At 37.9% G+C, this 21,378-nt stretch overlaps 4 protein-coding genes across 4 annotated transcripts; 2 read left to right on the plus strand and 2 right to left on the minus strand.

Annotated features, from left to right (window-relative positions):
* The first annotated feature begins 1,784 nt into the window (after positions 1–1,784).
* Positions 1,785–5,748, plus strand: LOC145906175 (uncharacterized). The gene is made up of 9 exons (XM_082993592.1): positions 1,785–1,945; positions 2,180–2,344; positions 3,019–3,081; positions 3,316–3,405; positions 3,816–3,899; positions 4,024–4,095; positions 4,429–4,495; positions 5,009–5,145; positions 5,405–5,748. The coding sequence occupies exons 1-9, from the start codon at positions 1,891–1,893 to the stop codon at positions 5,506–5,508; spliced, it is 837 nt and encodes a 278-aa protein (XP_082849718.1). The 5' UTR covers positions 1,785–1,890; the 3' UTR covers positions 5,509–5,748.
* Positions 5,749–7,539: 1,791 nt separating this feature from the next.
* LOC145906179 (uncharacterized) lies at positions 7,540–8,942 on the plus strand. Its single transcript, XM_082993598.1, has 4 exons — positions 7,540–7,656; positions 7,819–8,016; positions 8,132–8,431; positions 8,499–8,942. Exons 1-4 carry the CDS (start codon positions 7,581–7,583, stop codon positions 8,618–8,620), a joined length of 696 nt encoding a protein of 231 aa, XP_082849724.1. The 5' UTR covers positions 7,540–7,580; the 3' UTR covers positions 8,621–8,942.
* Positions 8,943–11,150: 2,208 nt separating this feature from the next.
* LOC145906177 (uncharacterized) lies at positions 11,151–12,834 on the minus strand. Its single transcript, XM_082993596.1, has 3 exons — positions 12,413–12,834; positions 11,878–12,134; positions 11,151–11,360 (listed from the first exon to the last, which is right to left on the minus strand). The coding sequence occupies exons 1-3, from the start codon at positions 12,696–12,698 to the stop codon at positions 11,151–11,153; spliced, it is 753 nt and encodes a 250-aa protein (XP_082849722.1). The 5' UTR covers positions 12,699–12,834.
* A 1,727-nt stretch (positions 12,835–14,561) lies between these two features.
* LOC145907032 (uncharacterized) lies at positions 14,562–21,370 on the minus strand. Its single transcript, XM_082994472.1, has 9 exons — positions 21,038–21,370; positions 20,495–20,751; positions 20,148–20,325; positions 18,155–18,454; positions 17,883–18,037; positions 17,175–17,271; positions 15,655–15,754; positions 15,521–15,588; positions 14,562–15,395 (listed from the first exon to the last, which is right to left on the minus strand). Exons 1-9 carry the CDS (start codon positions 21,357–21,359, stop codon positions 15,148–15,150), a joined length of 1,725 nt encoding a protein of 574 aa, XP_082850598.1. The 5' UTR covers positions 21,360–21,370; the 3' UTR covers positions 14,562–15,147.
* Positions 21,371–21,378: the final 8 nt, after the last annotated feature.

Genomic DNA, 21,378 nt, shown 5'->3' on the forward strand with positions numbered 1-21,378 from the left:
CAACATTTAAGCTGTGGAATGCCTCCAACCAACCCGCCAATCATTGAACAGTACTTGCCGTACATCCAATAAAGAATTTCAAGAGGGCTTGAAAATAAATTCGATATTGCGGTGCGCTGTTCTTAAATACAACAACGGAAACTCCACATAAGCAACTTAGGAATTCAAACAAACACTACTAATGAACATCCGAGAAACTAAACAAAAGCGTAATGAGGAAAAGTGTTAGTGTGGTGAGTCATTTATCGCCATTTCCCAGTATATGTGTGATATTCTTTGTGGCATAGCAAAACGATAAACCAAAAGAAATTCTAAGCAATTAAAGATCATCAATAAATCAACGTAGAAAATCAAAGATCAACGTTTACATTTGCAGTTGTTTAACAGCTACAGTCATCAGCTGCACAGATGAGACCTGTAGGCTGTCGGGAAAGGATAAAACCTATAGTAAACATCCAACCGTGTTTGAAGTAACACTGAACTGTTCAACTGGATCGTGTTTGCTTGTACGCCTGTGTTTGAAGTTATACTTCTGAGAGCTGATTGGCTGATTTAGTCACGTGATGTTATGTAACACTTTACCAATCTAATACAAGAACATGCGAGCAAAACAATAGAAAACTGGTGATCAGGAGACGCTATAGATATTTAATCATAGGATGACATTTTGGTGATGTTTGTGCATTAGGTGGTAAACAAGTTTGCAAACCGGTGCAAGGATATCTCTGCAATTTTGTGGCGTGGGCGCATCTCTTGCGCCAGGTGTACAGGTGACGTTACACTCTTAACTTCAGTTTTTTTGTAGCTACACACTTGATGACTAGATACCTTTTACGCTTTCGTTTAACAGCAAAAAATGACAAAAGTTTTCTCCATCCTGCCCACTCTCCAGTACTTACCGGGAAAAAAGTACCCGGTACCCCATACACGGGGTGGGTCGAAGGGACGCTCTTTGCGATGCGCGACATAACGCTTAAGTTCACTTTAACCGCTTGTCCTTTAAAGGTAATGTCAGCCTTATCAATGTACAATATTTTGCATAAAATGTGTTATACCCTCTCTCACAAATAAATACCCACACTTTGTTTATGTGGTAATGCCGATAGTGGTAAGATCTAACACGTTGACATCAAAATCTCCAAGAAATGTTTTAATTACGCCTTGTCTTAATTCGTCGCGGTCTTCTAGAGCGTACGGGTAGTGTAGTAGCGCAGTTCCCTGTTTGTCAGCTGATCTGGTCTTTTTTTTCAATTGACGTTAACTGTTGTCTGGTTTTCATATAAACGCTTTTATTTCCCAGTATTACTTAAGTAACAGCTTTTTGAACTAATGTCATAACAGTTATTTGATGAAGAGATTTTTGATACAGCCATTGGCTCTTAGCTTTTAATTGTGATCACTAACATTTTTATACAGATTTAGTGAAGCGCAGATAAATGGCAAAGTTCCCTAGTCCTCCCTTTATTGATGTATTAGGTACAAGACACACACTCGTAATTATCATGGAACATAAATTGGATGTGAACATTTAAAAAGTTATTCGTTTAGGACAAATTCTTACTGTTTTGAAGACAAACGACACGGGAAAGCAATAGCTGCAGAAATCAACAAGTAACCCGTGATCCAGGATCACAAAGTTACGCACGACTGGATTTCGAAACCAACGCAGTCTGGCAACCTCACAAAGCCCTGTTTGCTCTCCAAATACTGGGAGGGAAATTCCTACTTTCAAGGCGCGGTTTTTGTCCGCGAATGCTCAACAGACCTGAAAACCCTTTCTTCTGCAACGCCAGTTTCGCGGAAGTGAGCACAACAACCGTTCATTCGTGTAACTGCGAGGAATAGGCTGGACTGTTTTTATCGAGGTGGGATTGACTTTAGCATTCAAAAATGAAACTTCTGATGTTTGCAGCTTCGTTTGCATTTGCAGTACATGTTGTGGAAGGTGAGTAACCTGATGTATGTAAGTGTTATAGGGCATAGGAGAACTGCGTAGCATTTTATTTTCGTATTGGTACTTTCGAGTTAACTGCATGCCATATGGTTTCCATGATACCACTTGTTGCTTTTGAAGCACAAAAGTGCTTCACAGATTCATCGCTGTTAATTTCATTTTTGTGTGTCGTTGGGTTTATATGCTTTTTGTGCAATGTTTATATGTTTGTTGCCATTACCACAGGGATGTTCTTTTATAACGACTATGACGAGCTTGACAAAAACAAAAGCACGACACAACATCAATTAGAAGATGAGTTCACGACCGTTCCAGCTGCTTACCGTTATCCCAAAACAATTCTGCATCGTTTAATCTACCCGGAAATGTACACCACAACTAGCACCCAAGGTAATACGATGCTGTTATAAAACAAATGGGATTTAACGTGGAAACATTTCCTAACGAATCAGTAACACCTACTTTTCACGAAACTGTTCAGTTGTTTTCAGCGCAAGATAGCTTGTAAAATTGCTCGTAAATTCTCCCATATCGTCGCCCGAGCGTACAGCACCTACTTCTATTAATAGAACAGAACAGGAGGGGTAAGGCAGCAACACGCCGAAACTGAAGCGGATTAGAAACATAATGTACATTGCCCCAGGCGTCAGTGCAATGTTGGTTGAAAAAGACCTGTTTTGTGTTATCCAAGACGTCTGTTGAACATATGGGCCGTAGTCTTAATTACTTAACTTCAAAAAACAAATCTACACGGTCTACGAGTGGTTTTGTTACATTTTTCACTATGCTATGCTATAACTATAATACATGTATACGAATGAATCAGTGCTGCCCATCAAACTAAATCTATTGTTTGGACGAAACTTACACACAAAAGACGGGAACCATTTGAATTGCAAACGAGTCAAATCTTTCTGAGCGCTGTTTTCAGAAGCATTCAAGGGTTAAATTGCCCTGTGCGAAATGGCAAACCTGAAACAACGCTTAAAACATGTCATAGGGTATCGGTTTGCAAACCCTGTTAACCTTATTCATTTAACAAATTGTTATCTTTGTCTTCGCAGAACCCAAATCGACTACATTTAGCGAAAGTAATCACAACTTCTGGGACGATTATAACCCGGAAGGTAAAAATCTGGTCATTGTTGCAGAAAAACATAACATAGATATTGCTCCGTTTTTTTATGCTGCTATTTCTACTATTAACAACTGGCAGTGTTTGTATTCCGAAAACCGATACATCTACGCATCTGTATTTCAAAAAAAAGAATTATTAGACATAACTAGTTGTGTTCACTCAACCGTGACCCAAAGCACTGTTTTACTTCAGTAAAAAAATTTACGCCCTATACATTGACCAGATAGCTTCGCAGTACCATCAGCCAGAACTACTACACCCACACCACCCACAACAGAAGGCGTGTGGAATTTCGACGATTATCGGGACGAATGTACAGTTTGTGCTTTTGATTGGGATACTTTTTACACAGGGATTCGAACTCAGCTCATCCTGATTACGAATCCCGTTGAGGTTTTCTATTTGGTTTATTGGTTGAGAGATTAACTAATGTTGGTGATTTAGACAACAAACGCATTTTTGTCATAATTTTGCGGTCGAAAATTTGGTTGTTACCCCATATCAAAAGTACTACATTCATTCGGCAAAACTTTTCGTTGTAATCGAATACTAATCAAATGTTTCGATGCACTCAATTATGTTGTGGTCCATCTGCTTGCAACTATTTCATTTTACCGATATTGCCTGAAATATATGTATGACCAAACTAGTAGCAAAACAATATAAGTTCCAAAACTAAGCGGCTTTTCATTTTACGTTACGTCAATTATTCTGTTTTCGCAGATTACGATGATCACATCTTTGACAATGAGGATAAAACAACATTCCCATCAACTACTTCTGAGTGGGAAGACGATAGATATGAAAGTAATAAAAGTTGGTTTTAAATGAGTCTTTGTCAGTTGTAATATCACCGCTGCTGCTGGCGTGCTGCCAACATGATTAAAATGAAACCTGTGGTATTGGTGTTGAAAAAGTCTTTGTTTTGCAGATTATGACACATCAACTTACAATTACAACAGATTCTCAACAGAAAACTACGACTGGGATGAAAATGAAGACAGTAATAAAATTACATGTTGATTTTTACTGCACATATATTGTCTTCTGTCTTATGGCGCGTAAATGTAGTTCATGAAGTCTTTTGGTATGATATAAATATTGTCTAATACTTATATTTCAAATGCTTTTTGATTTTGTTTTATGTTACGTTTATATGTTTCAAAAGTTCAAAATCACACCCTAATAATAATCCAAATGTCGTATTACATTTTAACTCGGTTGCAAATTGTAACAACTCACTTGAGCGTATAGAACTTCTCAAGTTTCTTATGTGTTATTTTAACCTTTTTCATTACCAATAGTACAGCTTTTATTGTATTGTTCTATTTTACAGATTACCACAGGGGAGTCAGCGCAGCCAATGAATATGATTACGTCAATGGCAATCCTATTCACTGGCCGTAAGTTCGACATAGTTTCAAATTTGAATGAACCCGTTTTGTTCATATATGGGACAGGGGTGCACCACAGCATGTGCGAGACAAATTGGCAGCGTTTATTCGGTTTCCACGCTTGCATCCATTTTTTGCGAACATTGCTTTTTAATTTTGACTTGTGAATATGGTTTTATGTTTAAAATAACATTACTTTTACTAACAATAAAGTGTGGTACATGCGACCCGAGAGTTTTCTTCCCACGTATCCGCATTTTAGTCGTGTCTCCCTAATAAGGTGAAGGTTTTTCAACACAACAAAACCATGTAAACTCCTACTTTCATAACTCTGAGAATAAAAAGACTGGCCCATACTGTTGTTAACATTGTCATGTTTCATGTACAAAAACGTTTTGGCCAGTCCCTTTTATTCTCAGAATTTTGAGCAAATCCGTTAATACTGTTCCTACTTTCAAATATCAATTTAAAAATAGATGTACTTCAACATGTTGGTCTGGAGACAAAATGTCTCTTTTACAGGTATATAACCTACGTTGCTTTGGGAGGAGGAGCGGTGGCAGTTGTAGCTTTGCTGTTCGTGGTTACAGCGTTGAGTGTTGTGTTCGCAAGACGTGCAAGCATCCATTACAAGAAGCTTAGAAATGACGTAGATAGTGGTAAGCTAATGTTACAGAAGATTCTATCATAAAAGGATTTGAAAAATTCTTTACGTTCACAAATCAGTCTTACCTGGTGATACAAATATATAAAAATTAAAAGTTTTCAACGAAACAATGAAAGTCACATTTTAGGGTGGAATACGTTGTAGCCTTGACTTCCCCATATAAATATTGGATTATTTAAACATTACACACATCAATTTTAATGCAGCATTTTCATTTTAAGTAAAATAATGGATTCTGATTTCAATTTAAGATGAACACAAAGCACTTTTACGGCACCCGGAGAAAATCCAGGACGACGTGAAAGAAAACATTTGGTTTCCCTCGGAGAAGAGAGAAGATGTGATTGACGTGTGAAGCAAAACGGAAAGAACAGTCAATGTATATAAGCTCATATCCTGTACATTGCAGTATTATGACGGATAAAACAAAAATTCTGTCTTCAAAACGTATGCCTGGGTACTTCATGAACTATATTTCAATGTTTTGTGAATCATAATTAAATGTATGGGTTTTGTTCTTGTATTTCCAGCAACAAAAACTTTGTAGTATTGTATTGAAATGAACTTAGCATGTGAATAAAAACCATTCATAGTTTATGTGAACAGCAATTTGCCAAAAACAGCACAAACACATTCCTCCTGTTTGAGTCTTACTATGCACAATCGGCTAAGCGAATATTACATGAAACACCTTCCTTTAAGTTTGCTAGAAGATGACCTATAAATATATTTAACACACTTCAGGCAAGTACAAAGAAACAGTCTTTCTTTATTCACTATTTCAAGGGGTATAAACAACACACCCATGGGCTTGTGGTGTCGACTTTACTCGCGAGAAAGAAACAGCGAGGCGGGCAATTGCGCCAGGAATTACGCGAACCACTGCGACCAACCTCTGAAACTTTCTCCTCATGGCCATGAACACCAGTGTGTACTTCTTGTATTTGAAAATGTCGTATCAGTTTTTGCACTGCCCCAAGCCAGGTTTTGATGGTGCTGCAGTTTTAAACGCAACTATAAATTCCTTGCCACCCTCTGTCTCAACCACAACAACGAGTAAGTTATTGCAATTTAGTTTAGACACACATTGCATAAATCCTTCTAGAGTTATTGACTCAAACTGCTCCCAGCAAACGCTGCGCATCTGCAAAAGTACTAAGTGTACCCAGAAGAATATTGGCATAGCAATGGTGGTTGGAATTGTGTCGTTGACAAGATTGTCTCCATGATCATACTAATAGCAATCAAATGTATTTTGTACTTTTACGTAGGTACGAACAAGCTAACACAATCAATCACCAAAGCTTCCAATGACAATCAGTCATCGTATTTGTAGGTTGCCCTGTATCACAGAGTTATGCTTTTTGTAGCCTGTGTCATGATGCTCGTTCTACTGTTGAAAATCAGCAGCAATAGTTTGCCAACAAAACTGAAAAACAGCATCGATCGATTGTGATGCACATGTTAATGATGTTGTTTGAAATTGCTGTAGTTCAACTGGCTTTGTATGTGTATGAAAAATATTTGGTTTTAAACAATAGTTTTGAACGTAATGCTCGTTGTTTTAATATAATCGTCGTGACAACTGTGAAAAGAAGTAGAGGTCCTAAAATAAATACTTCCCTGAACACAGGAAGTTAAAGAAGTCGGCGAAACCGCAACACGACATTAATAACTCACTGAAAACGCACGACGTCATCCTGAGTAAGACTGGAGATATAGACAGTTGGTTGACAATGAGTTATATTATATTCACCAGCCGACCGAAAGGCAAACCGTCCATAATGAATTGTACAATGCGTGAACGTTTAGCTGTTGGTTACCACAGATGATTGATTACGTTGAACTTAACAGTCTTTGTTTCAGTGCAGGCGCGGGCCTAAAAACTGTTTTATCTTTTTGCAACTCACGTTTTCAAAATTTTGCTGAACTCCAAAGACTTGCGAGCATGAGTTACTATGACTAACGAGTAACATATATGGTCAATAACAAATAGGAGATGTCTCGAAAGTCATGAATTGCAAAGCTTTATTTAGTTTGATAAAAGTTTTTTTTGTGTTTTTGTGCCTTTACACTGTTTAAACTTGCACCACTGTACTCTTTCTACTCAGTTATCATTCACTGTAATCTGTCGCATGGTGCGTTTGCAAATCATACGCATTCAAAACTGATCTGTACTATACGCAGTAGCAATCACAATAATGAATAATGTGTATGCAAATCTGCTTCCTTTAGCACCAATATGGCTGGCTCAGGTGAATATTTCGCATACTTTTCTTTATTTGAATTGCAATTCAAAATTAGACATTCAGGTTGTGTTTGGTACACACACGCAGAGATAGATGGTCTTCTTCGCATAAAGCAAATAGAATCCCCTAACGTTGATTGAAGAGTGTTAGCGAAATAGCCGACTGCAAGAAAGTCATCATGAAATTAGACCATCAGAAGTACAGCAATCTCTGCTCTGGCAACAAATTCATCTTCTTACTTTTATGTACATTTGGTGAGGTTGCTTTCAAAGTGAATTCAATTAATTTTAAATAAAATAAATCTGATGCTTTAAACATATTCGCACCCCTTAAACTTGATCTCAGCAACATGTAGGTTTATTAATTACTTTGGTTTTCTGAGAAAAAGAGGAATTAAAATGAGGATTTTCTCAAAGGTTTGAGTGAGACATGCCAGCTGATATATAGTAACCAGAATGAGACAATTTACTACCAACGGACACTTGCCATCACAATGCAAACTTGTCAATGGATTTTTAATAAAACTTTGGAGCAGAACAGCATCCTTGGCTTGACTGTCTATGTGCACAATGGTTTAAAACGCAATCAGGGAGAAAGAATCTACTCACCCAGCGGTGAGTGGTAATAGAATGTTCTCTAGTTAACGAGTAAGATATACTTTCCGGTTTGAAGTATTTTTAGAGTAACCCTATCTAACTCGGTGATCTCTTTTCCTGTACACTTTTATAGGAAACCTGGCGAATATTCCAAGGGGTATAAACAACACAGTCATGGGCTTGTGGTGTCGACTTTACTCGCGTGAAAGGAACAGCGAGGCGGGCAGTTGCGCCAGGGATTACACGAACCACTGCGACCAACCGCTGGAAACTTCCAGCTCATGGCCACCTCGCATGAACACCAGTGTGTACTTCTTGTATTTGAAAATGTCGTATCAGTTTTTGCACTGCCCCAAGCCCGGTTTTGATGGTGCTGCAGTTTTAAACGCAAGTACAAATTGCCTGCCATCCTCTGTCCCAACCACAACAACGAGTAAGTTGCTCAAATATTTTTAGTTTGGGGGCCGTTTAGTTTCCAAATTTTATTTATGTCCTTGTAGAGTTATTGACAATAACTGCTCCCAGCAAATGCTGCGCATCTGCAAAAGTACTGAGTACACCCGGAAGAGTAATGTTTGGAATACTGGTTGGAATTGTGTTGCTGACAAGATTGTCTCCATGACCGTAAAGATAGCATTGCAATTGTTTTTACAGCTGTTCATTAGCGTACGTTTTATTTGCGCTCTGCCCCCTTTACAGCTAAAAAAAACTGTATTGCATTGATGTTGGTAAACAGTTAACGTTTGGTAGTGATTAGTGCCTAATACGAAAACACTATACTTTGCGCTACAGTGTCTTGTGTCGAATTTTTTTCACCTACATGAACATATATTTTGTTTTCTATTTTAAACCCGAGGTAACACGTCCTATGTGCCCCTGGGTTTTATTGTAAGTAGTTCGCATTGCCCCTTCGTTTATGTGTTGACTTCCAGCTGGCGTTGAGATTGCAGGACAACACGAAAAAATGGTTTCTTTTGAGGACATCAGCTTGTTTGTGTGTAGGCTACTAACACATGACCCAAGTCTTGGTAAACGTCTACAATGTTGTTCTGCAATAAGCAAATAAATAAAATAAAGCTGAGTGCAAAAAAATAATGACTTTTCTCGCCAAATCTGGTAATTTGAGGAGACAACGACTATAGGATTCAGGCGAACAAATCAGGAAAAACTCGGCCCTTTTTTTCTTTTTTAATTAGGTGATTCTGGCGCGCTCTTTAAGTCAGCTATATAAAAAAAACTTTATTTATAAAGTAGGTTAGTGTGAAACTGACATTTTCCCAAGATTTGATCGTTGGATAAACCTTGACTGCAACACGGAAATTTACAGCCATAATGGAATTTTTCAAAGGAGCCTTTCTTGTTTTAGTAATGTGTTTGGTGGTTGCATTTGGAAACGCCGATGTCGACTGTAATACAAAACATACAGGTAGGAAAAAACTATAGCAAAGATATTGAAGTGTTGTGAGTTTGCATTCGACCAAATGTAAAAACAAAGAACAATACACTTGTGTAGAAATAGTCACTAAACTGAACGATACAGTGATGAAATGCAAAGCTATTGAAGAAGTCTACACTAGACCTGTGACCGGCATTACAATTACAGGTATACTGTGGGAACGGATTGATTGTCGATAATTCCCAACAGACTATACAGCACATGATAATCAAATGTGCGACTTACATGCAAAAAGTCTGTTGACTCTACAGGCCACATGTATTACGTGTTTTTTTTTTCATCAGGCAAACCTATTCTACATTCCGTTTTTCCGAAAGGAAGACAGGAGTTGAATTACGTTCAATATATCCAACAAGCTCCCGCATTTCCAAAATCATCGACGTTGTGTTTTTGGCTCCAACTCGAAGGCCTGGCCTGGCCCATGTCGGTACTTTCCTTCGGCAACCATCAACAGGGATATCATTTCGCTATTAAAGTCCACCTACCCTATGATTTGAAAATTCATTTTTACTACTACTCGTTAACATTGTTGGAGCTAAAACAGCCTTAAAAATCTCAAAAAACAACGTTCAGACACAAACAAAGACCCTTTTCACACTAAGACGGTAAAATGGCAATCTTTGAAGTAAGGGCAGTGATGTCGTCATGGTATATGGCATCCCTATGGGCGGCAGACATGGCAAAATTGAATTCAATTAAAAAATCGTTTCAAAATCCGTTTCGCAAAAAGGAATTTTGTTTCGGCGATACAAGGTATATTTCCGGTAACCAAGGAGCTGCCTGTTTCTCGGTCCTTTCCACCACAATAAAAAGTTGTCGAGGCCAATTGGTAATGTTGGGAGAAGCGCCCTTCCAACCTGCTGGTTTTTTAACAGTTGGCAGTTTGATGTTTACCAGCATACGCCGTTGAAGTTAAGAAGTTAGACTTTCACGCTGCAAAATATATGAGTATATACACCGATGCGTAGATGCATTAATTTGCATTGATTGTAATCCTTCACAGTTGCTTTGTTAAAGCAAATAGTTGCGAATTTCGCATTCTGGCGTTTTAAAAGACGTTTGTTCTTTCTTTGTGTTTTTAACAGAAGTTTCTATGACAGAAAAAACTATGTTCAACCTAATCAACCGACGATGCATCCGATGTACAACTTGAAATGTTGACACGATTTTGCTGTGGCGTGAGTTTAGCTACTTTTCCCGTTCTCTTTTAAATGTTCTCCTACCCAAATGTGTTGATGTTTCTGCAAATATTTCAAGATTTCTCTACCTTTTCAAAACGTTTTTTGCGATTGGCCAATCGCACTTTTGTTTAACATTTCATAGGAATTATAGAATGCAGCGTATTACCGCTGTGCAACTATTTTGTACACCAACGGCCACTACAAAAATTGAGTTTGCTTCACTGGCCCAGATAGATGTTTCTGGGACTCTTAAAGGAACTCTGGTCACATTTTTAGAACCAGGGTACCACAGCATCTTGCAAAGAAAGTTCAATAATTAGCACTGGCAGCATTTTTTATGTTATTGCAAAAACCTCACAGTGAGAACTGCTTTAAATTTTCCACAACCCCCTAACTTCTGAAATTAATTTATTAAAGTCCATCGCTGTATGTATACATTAAATGTAAATATTAGTTTATTTTTCTCATCACTGTGAACGTCAATTGATTTGTTAGTTTAGTTATAGTGAAGGCTACTATACATTTATTAGTTTAGCTATAGCAAAACGGCAAAATGGCACAACTGTTGGGTGGCTGGTTGCCAGATTGAAAATGCCGGATATACTTCTGTTCTGTGAAGGGAATATAGTAACCTCCAATGCTAATCCACCAGCTGAACCACTTGGGTATCCGGACCACCAATTCTCATAAATGTTTCCTCCTGTTGAACTGACTATGCGGTTGTTCTGTGAATAAAATGTTTTCAAATGATTATGATTCAGGATAAGACTAAATCTTTGCAGTTTTACATACATACAAAGCACTTGCTTTAACACAAGGACCACATGGTATTTTTCAAGCCTAGGCATTCCGAAAGTCATCTTTACAAGTGCTTTGCGAGTATTCGCCTGTACTGCGTTGAGGGCCATTGAACGTTTAACCAAAAATAAAAACTTACAAAGTCAAGGTTATAATAACAGTGGGAAGTAATCTTTCATGCAAAAAACAAGCATTAATACGTAGTAGTTTAACCCTGCTTCAGATTATTGTCTGCTAGATTATTATTGGTGACATGATATTATTAACTAGATTATCAACAGTAAACTGATGGTTCCTGTATAGGCGAAATCAAGACCTCGAATATTTGTAAAAAATAGCTGACATTATTTCGACCGGTTTGTTATCTCTTTCCAAATGATGGAAGAGCGTGAGAAAGCAACTGTTTACTAATAATAAGTATTTGCTTAGGTCTTGGATATATACCTGGTATGTCGAAGCAAGCCAGATGTCTATGGTGTAACGCGACGGCTTGTCTACCCATCCAAGCCAATACTGCTGCAGATACTTGACAATTTTGTTGTACAGTTGTTGGGTATCAATATCCACCAACACTCCTCCATGGAAAGCACATAGATTTGTTGCTCTTTGCTTTCCTCCTTGGTTAGCAGAGTAAAGTCCTGTTGTGTAGAGTAATCTGTAGCAGTAGCCACCGTCCACGAACCCGCTGCACTGGAGGTTTTCTGTCATTTCATGCATATAAATTTGTCTCAACAAACTCACAATAATGAAGAAACGTTATTATCATAACATTCGCTTTTAGCCTTTTTGAAAGATTCACTGCATTTTCTGTTTATTATCCATGAATTGAAAACAAAGTTATGTGGCAAAATTTTACTTTTGACGAGAAAAGGTCATTATGCGTTTCCAGAAACACAGATTTGAAGAGACTCAGCAAAATGATTGTTTGCACCATATAGAACTAGCGAGTTTTGCTAATTTTTTTAGGTTTAGTTCTAACCTTCGATTCTTGCGTCAATTAATTCATTGATCAATTTCCAGTCTACTTTCGGCTGTGGTCCAACCGGCCCAGGAGGGCCCAGCAAACCTTGAGGTCCCCTTTTGCCTGGACCACCAGGTGGGCCCCTTGGCCCAACTTTAGTTTGAGTCGTAGCTGATGACGTGGTGTTGGGCTCGAATAAGCTTCGAATAGGTTTGCACACCAAATATTCGTCTGATACTTGACACAACGCTTCACAAACACAACAAATAAAACACACTACTTTTATCACCTTGTGGGGCCCCATACTTTGTAAAGATTGTTCTCGCTATCCTTGCTTCCCGGTTTGCCTTCATAGACGGAGCGTGCAGCAAGTAACTACACGAGCGCTTTAAACAACAAAAGGTTTTTGCTCAATTCATGCAATGATTCATGGCGAACAACTTGTGATGCGACTCAAGCGCCAACCATAAACGTGACGAGTTTGATACCTTCTATATTGCACCATATTGTGCGTTCACACAGGGTAAAAATTCCATAAGTCAAACTATATTGCGATTTTGTGCGTGTATGTTACCGCGAATTCTTTGATCTATTTTTCAAAGCTAAGTTTGTAAAGGAATTCACAGGCACTGCTAATCCATTGCTGGCAGTTTAGAATTATTATGAGCTGCGAGAAAAGGGCATTCGACTGAAGAGTTTGTGACCATAAGTGACTTTCCTTGTGCAACTTTGGTGTTCGAAAATGCTGGATAAACAACATGCGGTGTACAGAAAATGAAACGTTGTTTGGGAATTCGGGTTGACGTTAAATTATGGCGCCTCTGTTCTTCATCACTCAAAATAAATTACAAATTGTTTTATGCAGGAAAAGTCGTTCATATACAGATTACAATGTTTGGTAGTAGCATCATTAATATGCTCATTGGTGAATGTCCGTTGTCCAATGAATACTGACAGGGAGAAAAACTCTCCCAATCGTTCTGCACTATATAACATGCATCAATACAGTTGTCTACTTTAGCTTATGCATTACAACAAAAAAGTATTGACTTTCAAGTTTCGCTAAACCGACATTCTATCATCATACAACATCTGTCGTGCTATTTACTGGGTACGAATCTTACGCTTCGGTTTTCAAATGTATGAGTTGGTGCAGCAACGATCGCTTGCCTGCTGCTCAGAATAGGAAAACGTTTCTCGACATTCACCCAAAATATACACAAGCTCTTCAAATATAGCTGGTGTTCATTCGACCGTGAAACTTTGCAACAACTTGCTGGAGCTGTTGAAACTTTGGAGAAAGTGGTTTAAAGTTTACATAATAAGGAAATTTCAATTGTGCCAACGTGTTTGGCTAATTCACTTGTATCGTTCCATGTGTTGCAAGTAGAATCCTAGAAGATATTCTGATGAACATTTCTAAACTGGTCGTCAATGCTTTAATGCTTCATCATCTCTATGAGAGTTCTATTGTTTTTTGGAACAAGACATCCAGGTTAATTGTTCATTATATAGCTTTACATATCGCTGAATAATGCAAAAGGCGAATAATAAAACCCACTCACCACAACAATCCGTATCTAACTGTAAAATTATGGGTTCAAAGAATGACCAGCGCAATTAATATATATAATTTTTGCTGTTTCTTATGATTCGCAGCATGACAAATTTTGATGTTAATGCACTGATCTGAAAAGCATTGAAGTAAAGTGTGTGACAGATTTTTTCCTGTGTGACTGGGCATGTTGAGGTAAGTCAGGAAACGCTCCACAAACCGGCGATAGAACCTATAAAATATATACTCACAAATGAAATTCCAATTATGTAATTCAAACAAAAGTTTTAGTTTTTGTGGTGAGATTGGTTATTACGCTGTGAATGGCAACCAGGTAAATTTACGGAATTTAACGAACCCAAAGAAATTCCTGAGGGCCGGTTTAAACGTACCTCAAGTTCAGGCGATACATTTAATTTAGCCCTATTTTTAAAATTCATTATATTTGAAATTTGTGGAAGAGGCGCAAGAAAAGCACGTGGACCGTGTAGAAAGTTCATGTGCTTGCCGTAAAAAGGGAAATCATAAGTCCACATTATAAAGCCTTTATCCTCTACGTATAGCATTGCTAAGGATTGTATTTCACAACTGTACATTTTTACAGCAGTTGACTATCGTATTAACGCACACCTACTTCAAAATATTACAAAAAATTACTTTAAACATACGGGATGCAAACAAAAATTCAGCTTCGTTCATGAAACAGTTTGTGCAACATTAGCTTATTTATATTGAAACCAGTGAATCAGTCGTTTCACATGTACATGGATCCACATTGTTATAGCTGTCGTTAAAGTAGCGGGTAGATGTTTAAATATTTGCAATCATTGTAATAAAAAAGTGTATGTGCTGATCTGGATAGAAGGCTGACCACTAGGAGAAAAAGAATCATGCAAATGGTTTAATAAATACGCCTTTTCAAATGCACAGAACTTCGTGTTACTGGTACAGTTTCTATTAGAAAAAAAATAATGTAAAGCTTTTCCAGGTAATATTTTGGTGACTGTAGGTTTTGTAAGATTATTTACAAATAACAATTGTGAATCAATGAACATAACAATTGTGAATCAATGAAGAAAAAGTTTCGCGCATTGTGTAACTTCGCTTTTAAACGAACCACGCAAAATGCTATAGCAGTTTTATAAGGAATATTTACAGATGATTTGTACACCCGGTTGTAACCATGCAGTTAACATGTTTACATGAGCTTCCGAATTTTTATTTCCACTTTCTTCAGAGAATAATTTTCGTGGAACGCATTCCATACAATCCCTCTCCAGTTTCTGCGTTGATCAGTATAGTAGATACCATTCAGATTACTTTGGTAGCACCATAGACCATGTCCATGCCACCACGCCCCGTAAGCCCCACAGTCTTGTTTACGGTTATCATTATCTCGGTCTTGGGTCGTGAATGGTTTTCCGTTTTGATACCCAAGGCTGTCACCTGGAATGCATTTAACGTGTAGTAACGTACGCACATTCCTGCTTTAAAGAGACTGGGATATATTGCGACAAAGTCCAGAATCTTAATAACAGTGATTAATAAAAACCCTTGAGATTATAACTTACCAACATTCCCGGAGTACGACGAGACAGAAAGAATGTATTTTGTTGCTTCACTTCCGATACTAAAATTACTTCAAAAAAATGCATTGCTTATTAAAGTATTATACAGTACAAGAAACATTTTCACTGTCTTTTACTTGTATTTAGCGTAAACTTCTCTGTTTGCAAAGTCAGTAAGTTCAATGCGAAGTTGGTAGCTGGTGCCGGTGCCAGTTATTTTGTGTAGATTTTCCAAACCTGTGTTGGCAAAGATGTTTCTTTTGTCTGTCGGCCGAAATTTCATTTAGAATTACTCTTTAAATTATTCATATATTCTAATGGCAAATAAAAAGTCCCATTACTGCATTACACAACCGGAAGCGATTTGATGCAAACAAACTGGTAATGATATATTTTTAGTTATTTGGTAATTTCAAAATTGAAAGTAGTTTTTATAATATGTTGCTGTGTCTGCCAGGCATATTATATTTTAATAATCTGTCCTTTTGGCACAATTCAAGCGACTTTTATTGTCCGACCTATCACCTGCGTTACAGTTTGGCTTCAACAAGAACCGTACATACACGAAAAAGTGGGCCGCTTTTGGATGTGGAAGTGTACCTGAGCATGGACGACAAAATCGGCGCTCGTGTCTACCTTAAGCCGACACACACAAACCGTTAGTGGCGCAAAAGGTCGGTTGTGAGATCCTTAATGGACAGAACTAATGCTTTGGTCTCGAGTTGTTCTTCCATGTGCCCCACACTTACTGAGACTATAAGGCGGATGTTGACCGACCATGGGATTAAGGTCTACATTAGTCCCCATAGAACTCTCCGCAGCTTATTGTCGCACCCGATTGCCACGGAAGCTGCAGAATCAAAAGGAGTGGTTTATGCGATTCCGTGCGGAGAGTGCCCGAGGGTGTGTACAACGGGGAAACCGGAAGAGCTCTGAAGACCAGAGAAAAGGAACACAGTCGCGATGTTGCATCAAAAGGCGCAAGTAAGACAGCATTGGATAAACATTCTGCCTTACACGGTCATCAGATTGCATTCGACAGGACCAAGGTTCTGGAGAAGGAGGCGGATCACACCTAGCGCCTTTTTCTAGAAGCGCTCCACATACAAAAACAACAATCTCTGCGTAAATGACAGGGAACAGTGTGTATATTTCCCGGAACTTGTTTAAAACTGTTGTTCCCGCGTTTTAATTATATCACGTGAATTCACATGCGGTGTTAGTCGCCACCCTATTTTATTTTTTCGTGTATGTACGGTCTTTGATGCTTGTTTGTGTGATGCACTTATACCCTGATGTAGCCTAGCTGCATAGCAGGTGAAACGTCCACCTTAAAAGTCACGCTAATTGTGCCAAAAGAGCAGATTATTAAAGTATAATGTAGTTTTTAATCTAGCGACGAAACATATAACTTAACAAATACTGCTTTTCAAAAATAAGTATGATGGGGATATTCATATCGAATACTTACTGATATATAGATTATCAAAATTGCTGATAATCATTTGGAATCGGAATTAAGTTGATCACCCACAAGTATTCACACCCAATTTTTATTTTAGTTAACATCCTCACCAAAATCGACTAGACTTTTAGAGAATGGAATTTGCATGAAATTGTTTCATTAATTTAAACTCTATTGGAACAAACTTTATACCAAACCAATAGTTGCCAGTCAAACTCCCAAATCCACTCTTGTATTCCGACCAATTTCTTTCGAAACTCACAGAATTGCTAATTCGTCTTTGAATGACCTGAAAGCATTTGACCTTCTGAAACAATGCGTTCTGATTGATATTTCTTTTTTTCGGTGAAGCCATTTCAGTACGTTGCAACCCACAAGTTTAAACGACTGCTTTAAATGTTTTCAACGGGGTTTTTGGTGTCTGTCCGCCACTGCGCTATTGGGCAGATTTCGTTTGTCGGTGTAGAAAATAACTTATTCATTCGTTGTTTTATGTTAACTTTTAAAATATGGACAAGAATCTCCCAACAGGCTTATGGGCAACAGAGACTTGGTATCTGATAAGTCCTTAGACTTTCATGTCAGTTTTTTTGCATTGTTTTGCTTATTTTGTTTTATAACGCGTTGTTTTTTGTTTTTTTGTTAGTGATACTGACGATGTCGAATTGTAGGCGAAATATATGTGTCAGAAACAACGTAACGTAGGTTTTTTCGTATATAACTTGTTTTATGTCAGTGCGACATCATAATTCGTGAAAAAAACAGCTAAACTTTTCTGATTAGCACTAATTTTGTCGGTCCTTAATTAACCGCAGCGAATGTGATCGACGAAATTTGAAATTGTTACGTTTTAAATAAGCTTCCAGTAACCCGTGTATTTATATATATTCGTAAACATACCATCCATCCACCACCGTCTCTTGTTTGGTCACAAAATACTTTCAAAGATCCGCCAAGGACGTCAGGAAATGGAAATATAGTGTAGATGTCACTGGTGTTTCTATGTTTCTGAATATCGCGACAACTCCTTGGCAATTTGTTTCCTTCGACGTCGCCTTAAAATACATGCGGAAATACTTCTTATTTGTAGCATCCCTTGTCCGAAACGCTAATAATTTTTGTTACGTTTGTATTATAATTTGCTAACAAGTAAACCTCTTCAAAACATATACTTTGTATCTCCCGTAGCTTTTCCTCAATTCCAGCCAAGCGCAGAGACATTGTCCGAAACTGTGCTTCATTTTCATCTGCATCACCATCCTCGCCTTTGGGACCTGCTGGGCCAACCGGGCCTACGGAACCTTTTTGCCCCGGTGGTCCAATAGGACCCCTTTTACCTGGGCGACCAATTGAAGTACTTGATTCAGAAGGTATTAAACAAGAAAGCTTCGCCATTCGTAAGTCTTGACCGAGCACGACGCCACAGAATAAAAAACACATGAGAAAACAGAGCATTGTTACTCTTTCTAGTCAATTGTTACACCTGGCAAGTAACAAACGAGGCACTGTTTTATATGCGATGACTTGCAGCGTAATTTCCAGTTTTTTACTGAGGAAGACTATATCCATGCAGTCAAACTCCTAGTTTTGTGATCTTGACGGGTAAATTCTAATATTATTTCTGACTTTAGTGCAGAAAACTGAATTTAACAATAATTGTTAATGCTTACAGTGTAACAACATCATTCAACTGCATCAATTAACATTCAAGCCTGCTGCACAGACTGCCAAAAGAGCACGCATTGACGTATTTCCGTGATATGACAATTATGACGCTGACATTCTTGGTTGAGCAGCTGCATGACACAAGTTTGGATCTACTTGCATTGATTTTGTGGTTATAGTGCTGTTAAAAACGGACCTACTTCGGCCCTTAAATTGCGACCAATGGAGCCTTGAAAAGTAACGTTTTTAGTTGCATTTGCCGGTCTTGAATCTTTGGACTGGATAGGTGATGTTTAATGGCTTTTGCAGGTAAAAAATACACAGCTTAATCCATTTTCAACATATCTGTTGATTTATGTGTTAGGAATAGTGGTCCACAGTGTTGTTTAATTTTGTAAAGCACACGGCACAAGTACTATAGTATACACGCACCTTTTACTAAAGATTTAAATCTGTCACGGTCAATGTTGTACGTACTTGCTTTTAACTTTTTACACCCGAAAAGTACTATATACTATCCTACTTTTCATGAGCGTTATGAACTTATAAGCGACTGATAATTATGAACTTACGTTGTTTGGTTTTACGAAACAACAAGACCAAAGACGTATTGCGTTGTCGCACTTCATAAATTTAGCATTTTCGACCTTCCAAACACAACTGCAAAAACGACTTTGTTTCAGTCAACCTTGCCGGTTATTTATTTAGGCTCAATGTTATTTGGAAATAGCCTACAGTGCCAAGTCGGTATTATAAGAAGAACGCTGTAATTTTTGACCTCCAACGATGTGTAGTGTTGGTTTCTAGTCGTAAAAGAGAGCACGTACCCAACCAAAATACCTCTCCATAAACATATTTTTGATCTTTTGGATATAATCTTCAGGCAACAAACGATGAACTAAAGAAATTAATAGAAGAATTGGCATCCACAGCAAACGACACTTTTATCTGTACAAAATTTTATATTACAGCAATATTTATGTAAAATCCTTAAAGGATATGCAAAACTAAATGTGGTAGCAAGAAAAAACCATTGTTTTTCCTTGACTGTCAAATACAATCGCCCAGCTTGTTGCAAGGGAGACGATGCGTTAAAATTTCACACAACAAATTGTAAGGAGAAAATCACATAAAATTTTATACAAGACAAAAATGAAGTTATAACATTTTATCATTTTTTTGACAACACTCTTTGTTTACGTTTAAATATTTTTAGGGTTGGGAAGTAAAGAAAGTGCCCAAAGACAACCAATAAATTAAGAGTGGTATTTGACACAGACATAATTATTAGACACATACTTAGTTGTATAGTAGTACAACATATCGCTTGAATGATAACATTTATCTGACAAATGGTAATAATGATCCACTCAAAGAAATAACTTGGACAGTATTGAGCAAATACGTTCACATTCCAAAAACAAATATTACCACTAAAAAATTCACTTTGAAAGTTTACAAAAGTTCGTTGTGCTGTCGAAGATTGTTAGTGGGTAAAACGACAAAAAGGCACAATTTTCGGGTTGTTCGTCGCTACATTAAACACTCCGGTGTCACTCCTGTTCTGGGAAGGATACATTTTAACCTCTAATGCCATTCCACCAGCTGACCCACTTGGGAATCCGGGCCACCAATTCTCATAAATATTCCCTCCTGTTGAACTGACTATGTGGTTGTTCTGTGCATAAAATATGTTCAAATAATCATGATTTAGGGCAAAAAAAAGGAAAAATGAGAATGTAAATGTGATTGGTGATGTTTATTTCTATTATTTGCATCGTCTTATATTTTCACGAAGGGAGGAGGTCAATTGGTTTCTAGACATTAAACTATTTTCTTGCAGGTACCTGAAAAGTCGAAGCGAGCCAGATATACAAGGCGTAACGCGATGGCTTGTCCACCCATCCAAGCCAATATTGCTGCAAATACTTGCATATTTTGTTGTACAGTTGTTGGGTATCGATATCCACCAACTCTCCCCCATGAAAAACACATAAATTTGTTGCTCTTTGCTTCCCACCATGGTCGACAGAGTAAAGTCCTGTTGTGTAGAGTAATCTATAGCAGTAGCCACCGTCCACGAACCCGCTGCACTTGAGGTTTTCTGCCATGACATATAGGGTTAAACTTGTCAATATATATAAAAACTTGTGACATACAAATGGACACACCTAACTTGTTACTGGTAAAACTATATTTTATTCACAACACATTAGTTGAATTTTTAAGAGAATAATATAACCTATGCAATTCGGAAATCTGGAAGGAGTAATTTCGTCTCGATTTTGAAAGATGCCATTACATGACTAAAAAGTAATTGGCCAAGCTTAATTTTTTGCAATTTCACCCTAAATTTTTTTTTTGCAATTTTACCCTAAATTAGACAAAACCTTTGATTCTTGAGTTAATTATTTCGTTGATCACTTTCCAATCGATTTCCGGCTGTTGTCCAACTGGTCCAGAAGGCCCAGACAAGCCTTGGGGCCCTCTTTTGCCTGGAGGTCCAGGTGGGCCCCTTGGCCCAACACCAGTTTGTCCCACAGCTGATGACGTACTGTTGGACTCAAAAAAGCTTTGAATTGGTTTACACACCAAATATTCACCAGATACATGGCTCAATGCTGTACAAATTATCAACGCTCTTTTCATCCAGGAAAAGTGGCTTATCCAGCTTGCCCGCGAACCTCCTTTCATCCATATACGCGACCCCATACTTTCAAGACTGCTTTTG

Source organism: Ascidia mentula, chromosome 6 (assembly GCF_947561715.1).
Source record: "Ascidia mentula chromosome 6, kaAscMent1.1, whole genome shotgun sequence".
Classification (NCBI taxonomy): Eukaryota; Metazoa; Chordata; class Ascidiacea; order Phlebobranchia; family Ascidiidae; genus Ascidia; species Ascidia mentula.

What these genes read in the sequence shown, in the direction of transcription:
- LOC145906175 (XM_082993592.1), top strand. Translation starts at nt 1,891, where the DNA reads ATGAAACTTCTGATGTTTGCAGCTTCGTTTGCATTTGCAGTACATGTT. An exon ending in CTGGGATGAAAATGAAGACA is followed by an intron (nt 4,096 to 4,428) that starts GTAATAAAATTA and finishes TCTATTTTACAG; the next exon opens with ATTACCACAGGGGAGTCAGC. An exon ending in TAGAAATGACGTAGATAGTG is followed by an intron (nt 5,146 to 5,404) that starts GTAAGCTAATGT and finishes TTTCAATTTAAG; the next exon opens with ATGAACACAAAGCACTTTTA.
- LOC145906179 (XM_082993598.1), top strand. Translation starts at nt 7,581, where the DNA reads ATGAAATTAGACCATCAGAAGTACAGCAATCTCTGCTCTGGCAACAAA. An exon ending in CTTACTTTTATGTACATTTG is followed by an intron (nt 7,657 to 7,818) that starts GTGAGGTTGCTT and finishes ATTTTCTCAAAG; the next exon opens with GTTTGAGTGAGACATGCCAG. An exon ending in AAGAATCTACTCACCCAGCG is followed by an intron (nt 8,017 to 8,131) that starts GTGAGTGGTAAT and finishes ACACTTTTATAG; the next exon opens with GAAACCTGGCGAATATTCCA.
- LOC145906177 (XM_082993596.1), bottom strand. Translation starts at nt 12,698, where the DNA reads ATGGGGCCCCACAAGGTGATAAAAGTAGTGTGTTTTATTTGTTGTGTT. An exon ending in AATTGACGCAAGAATCGAAG is followed by an intron (nt 12,135 to 12,412) that starts GTTAGAACTAAA and finishes ATGAAATGACAG; the next exon opens with AAAACCTCCAGTGCAGCGGG. An exon ending in GGCTTGCTTCGACATACCAG is followed by an intron (nt 11,361 to 11,877) that starts GTATATATCCAA and finishes TTTTATTCACAG; the next exon opens with AACAACCGCATAGTCAGTTC.
- LOC145907032 (XM_082994472.1), bottom strand. Translation starts at nt 21,359, where the DNA reads ATGGGGTCGCGTATATGGATGAAAGGAGGTTCGCGGGCAAGCTGGATA. An exon ending in GGCTCGCTTCGACTTTTCAG is followed by an intron (nt 20,326 to 20,494) that starts GTACCTGCAAGA and finishes TTTTATGCACAG; the next exon opens with AACAACCACATAGTCAGTTC. An exon ending in GAGACGGTGGTGGATGGATG is followed by an intron (nt 17,272 to 17,882) that starts GTATGTTTACGA and finishes AAATGCTTTCAG; the next exon opens with GTCATTCAAAGACGAATTAG.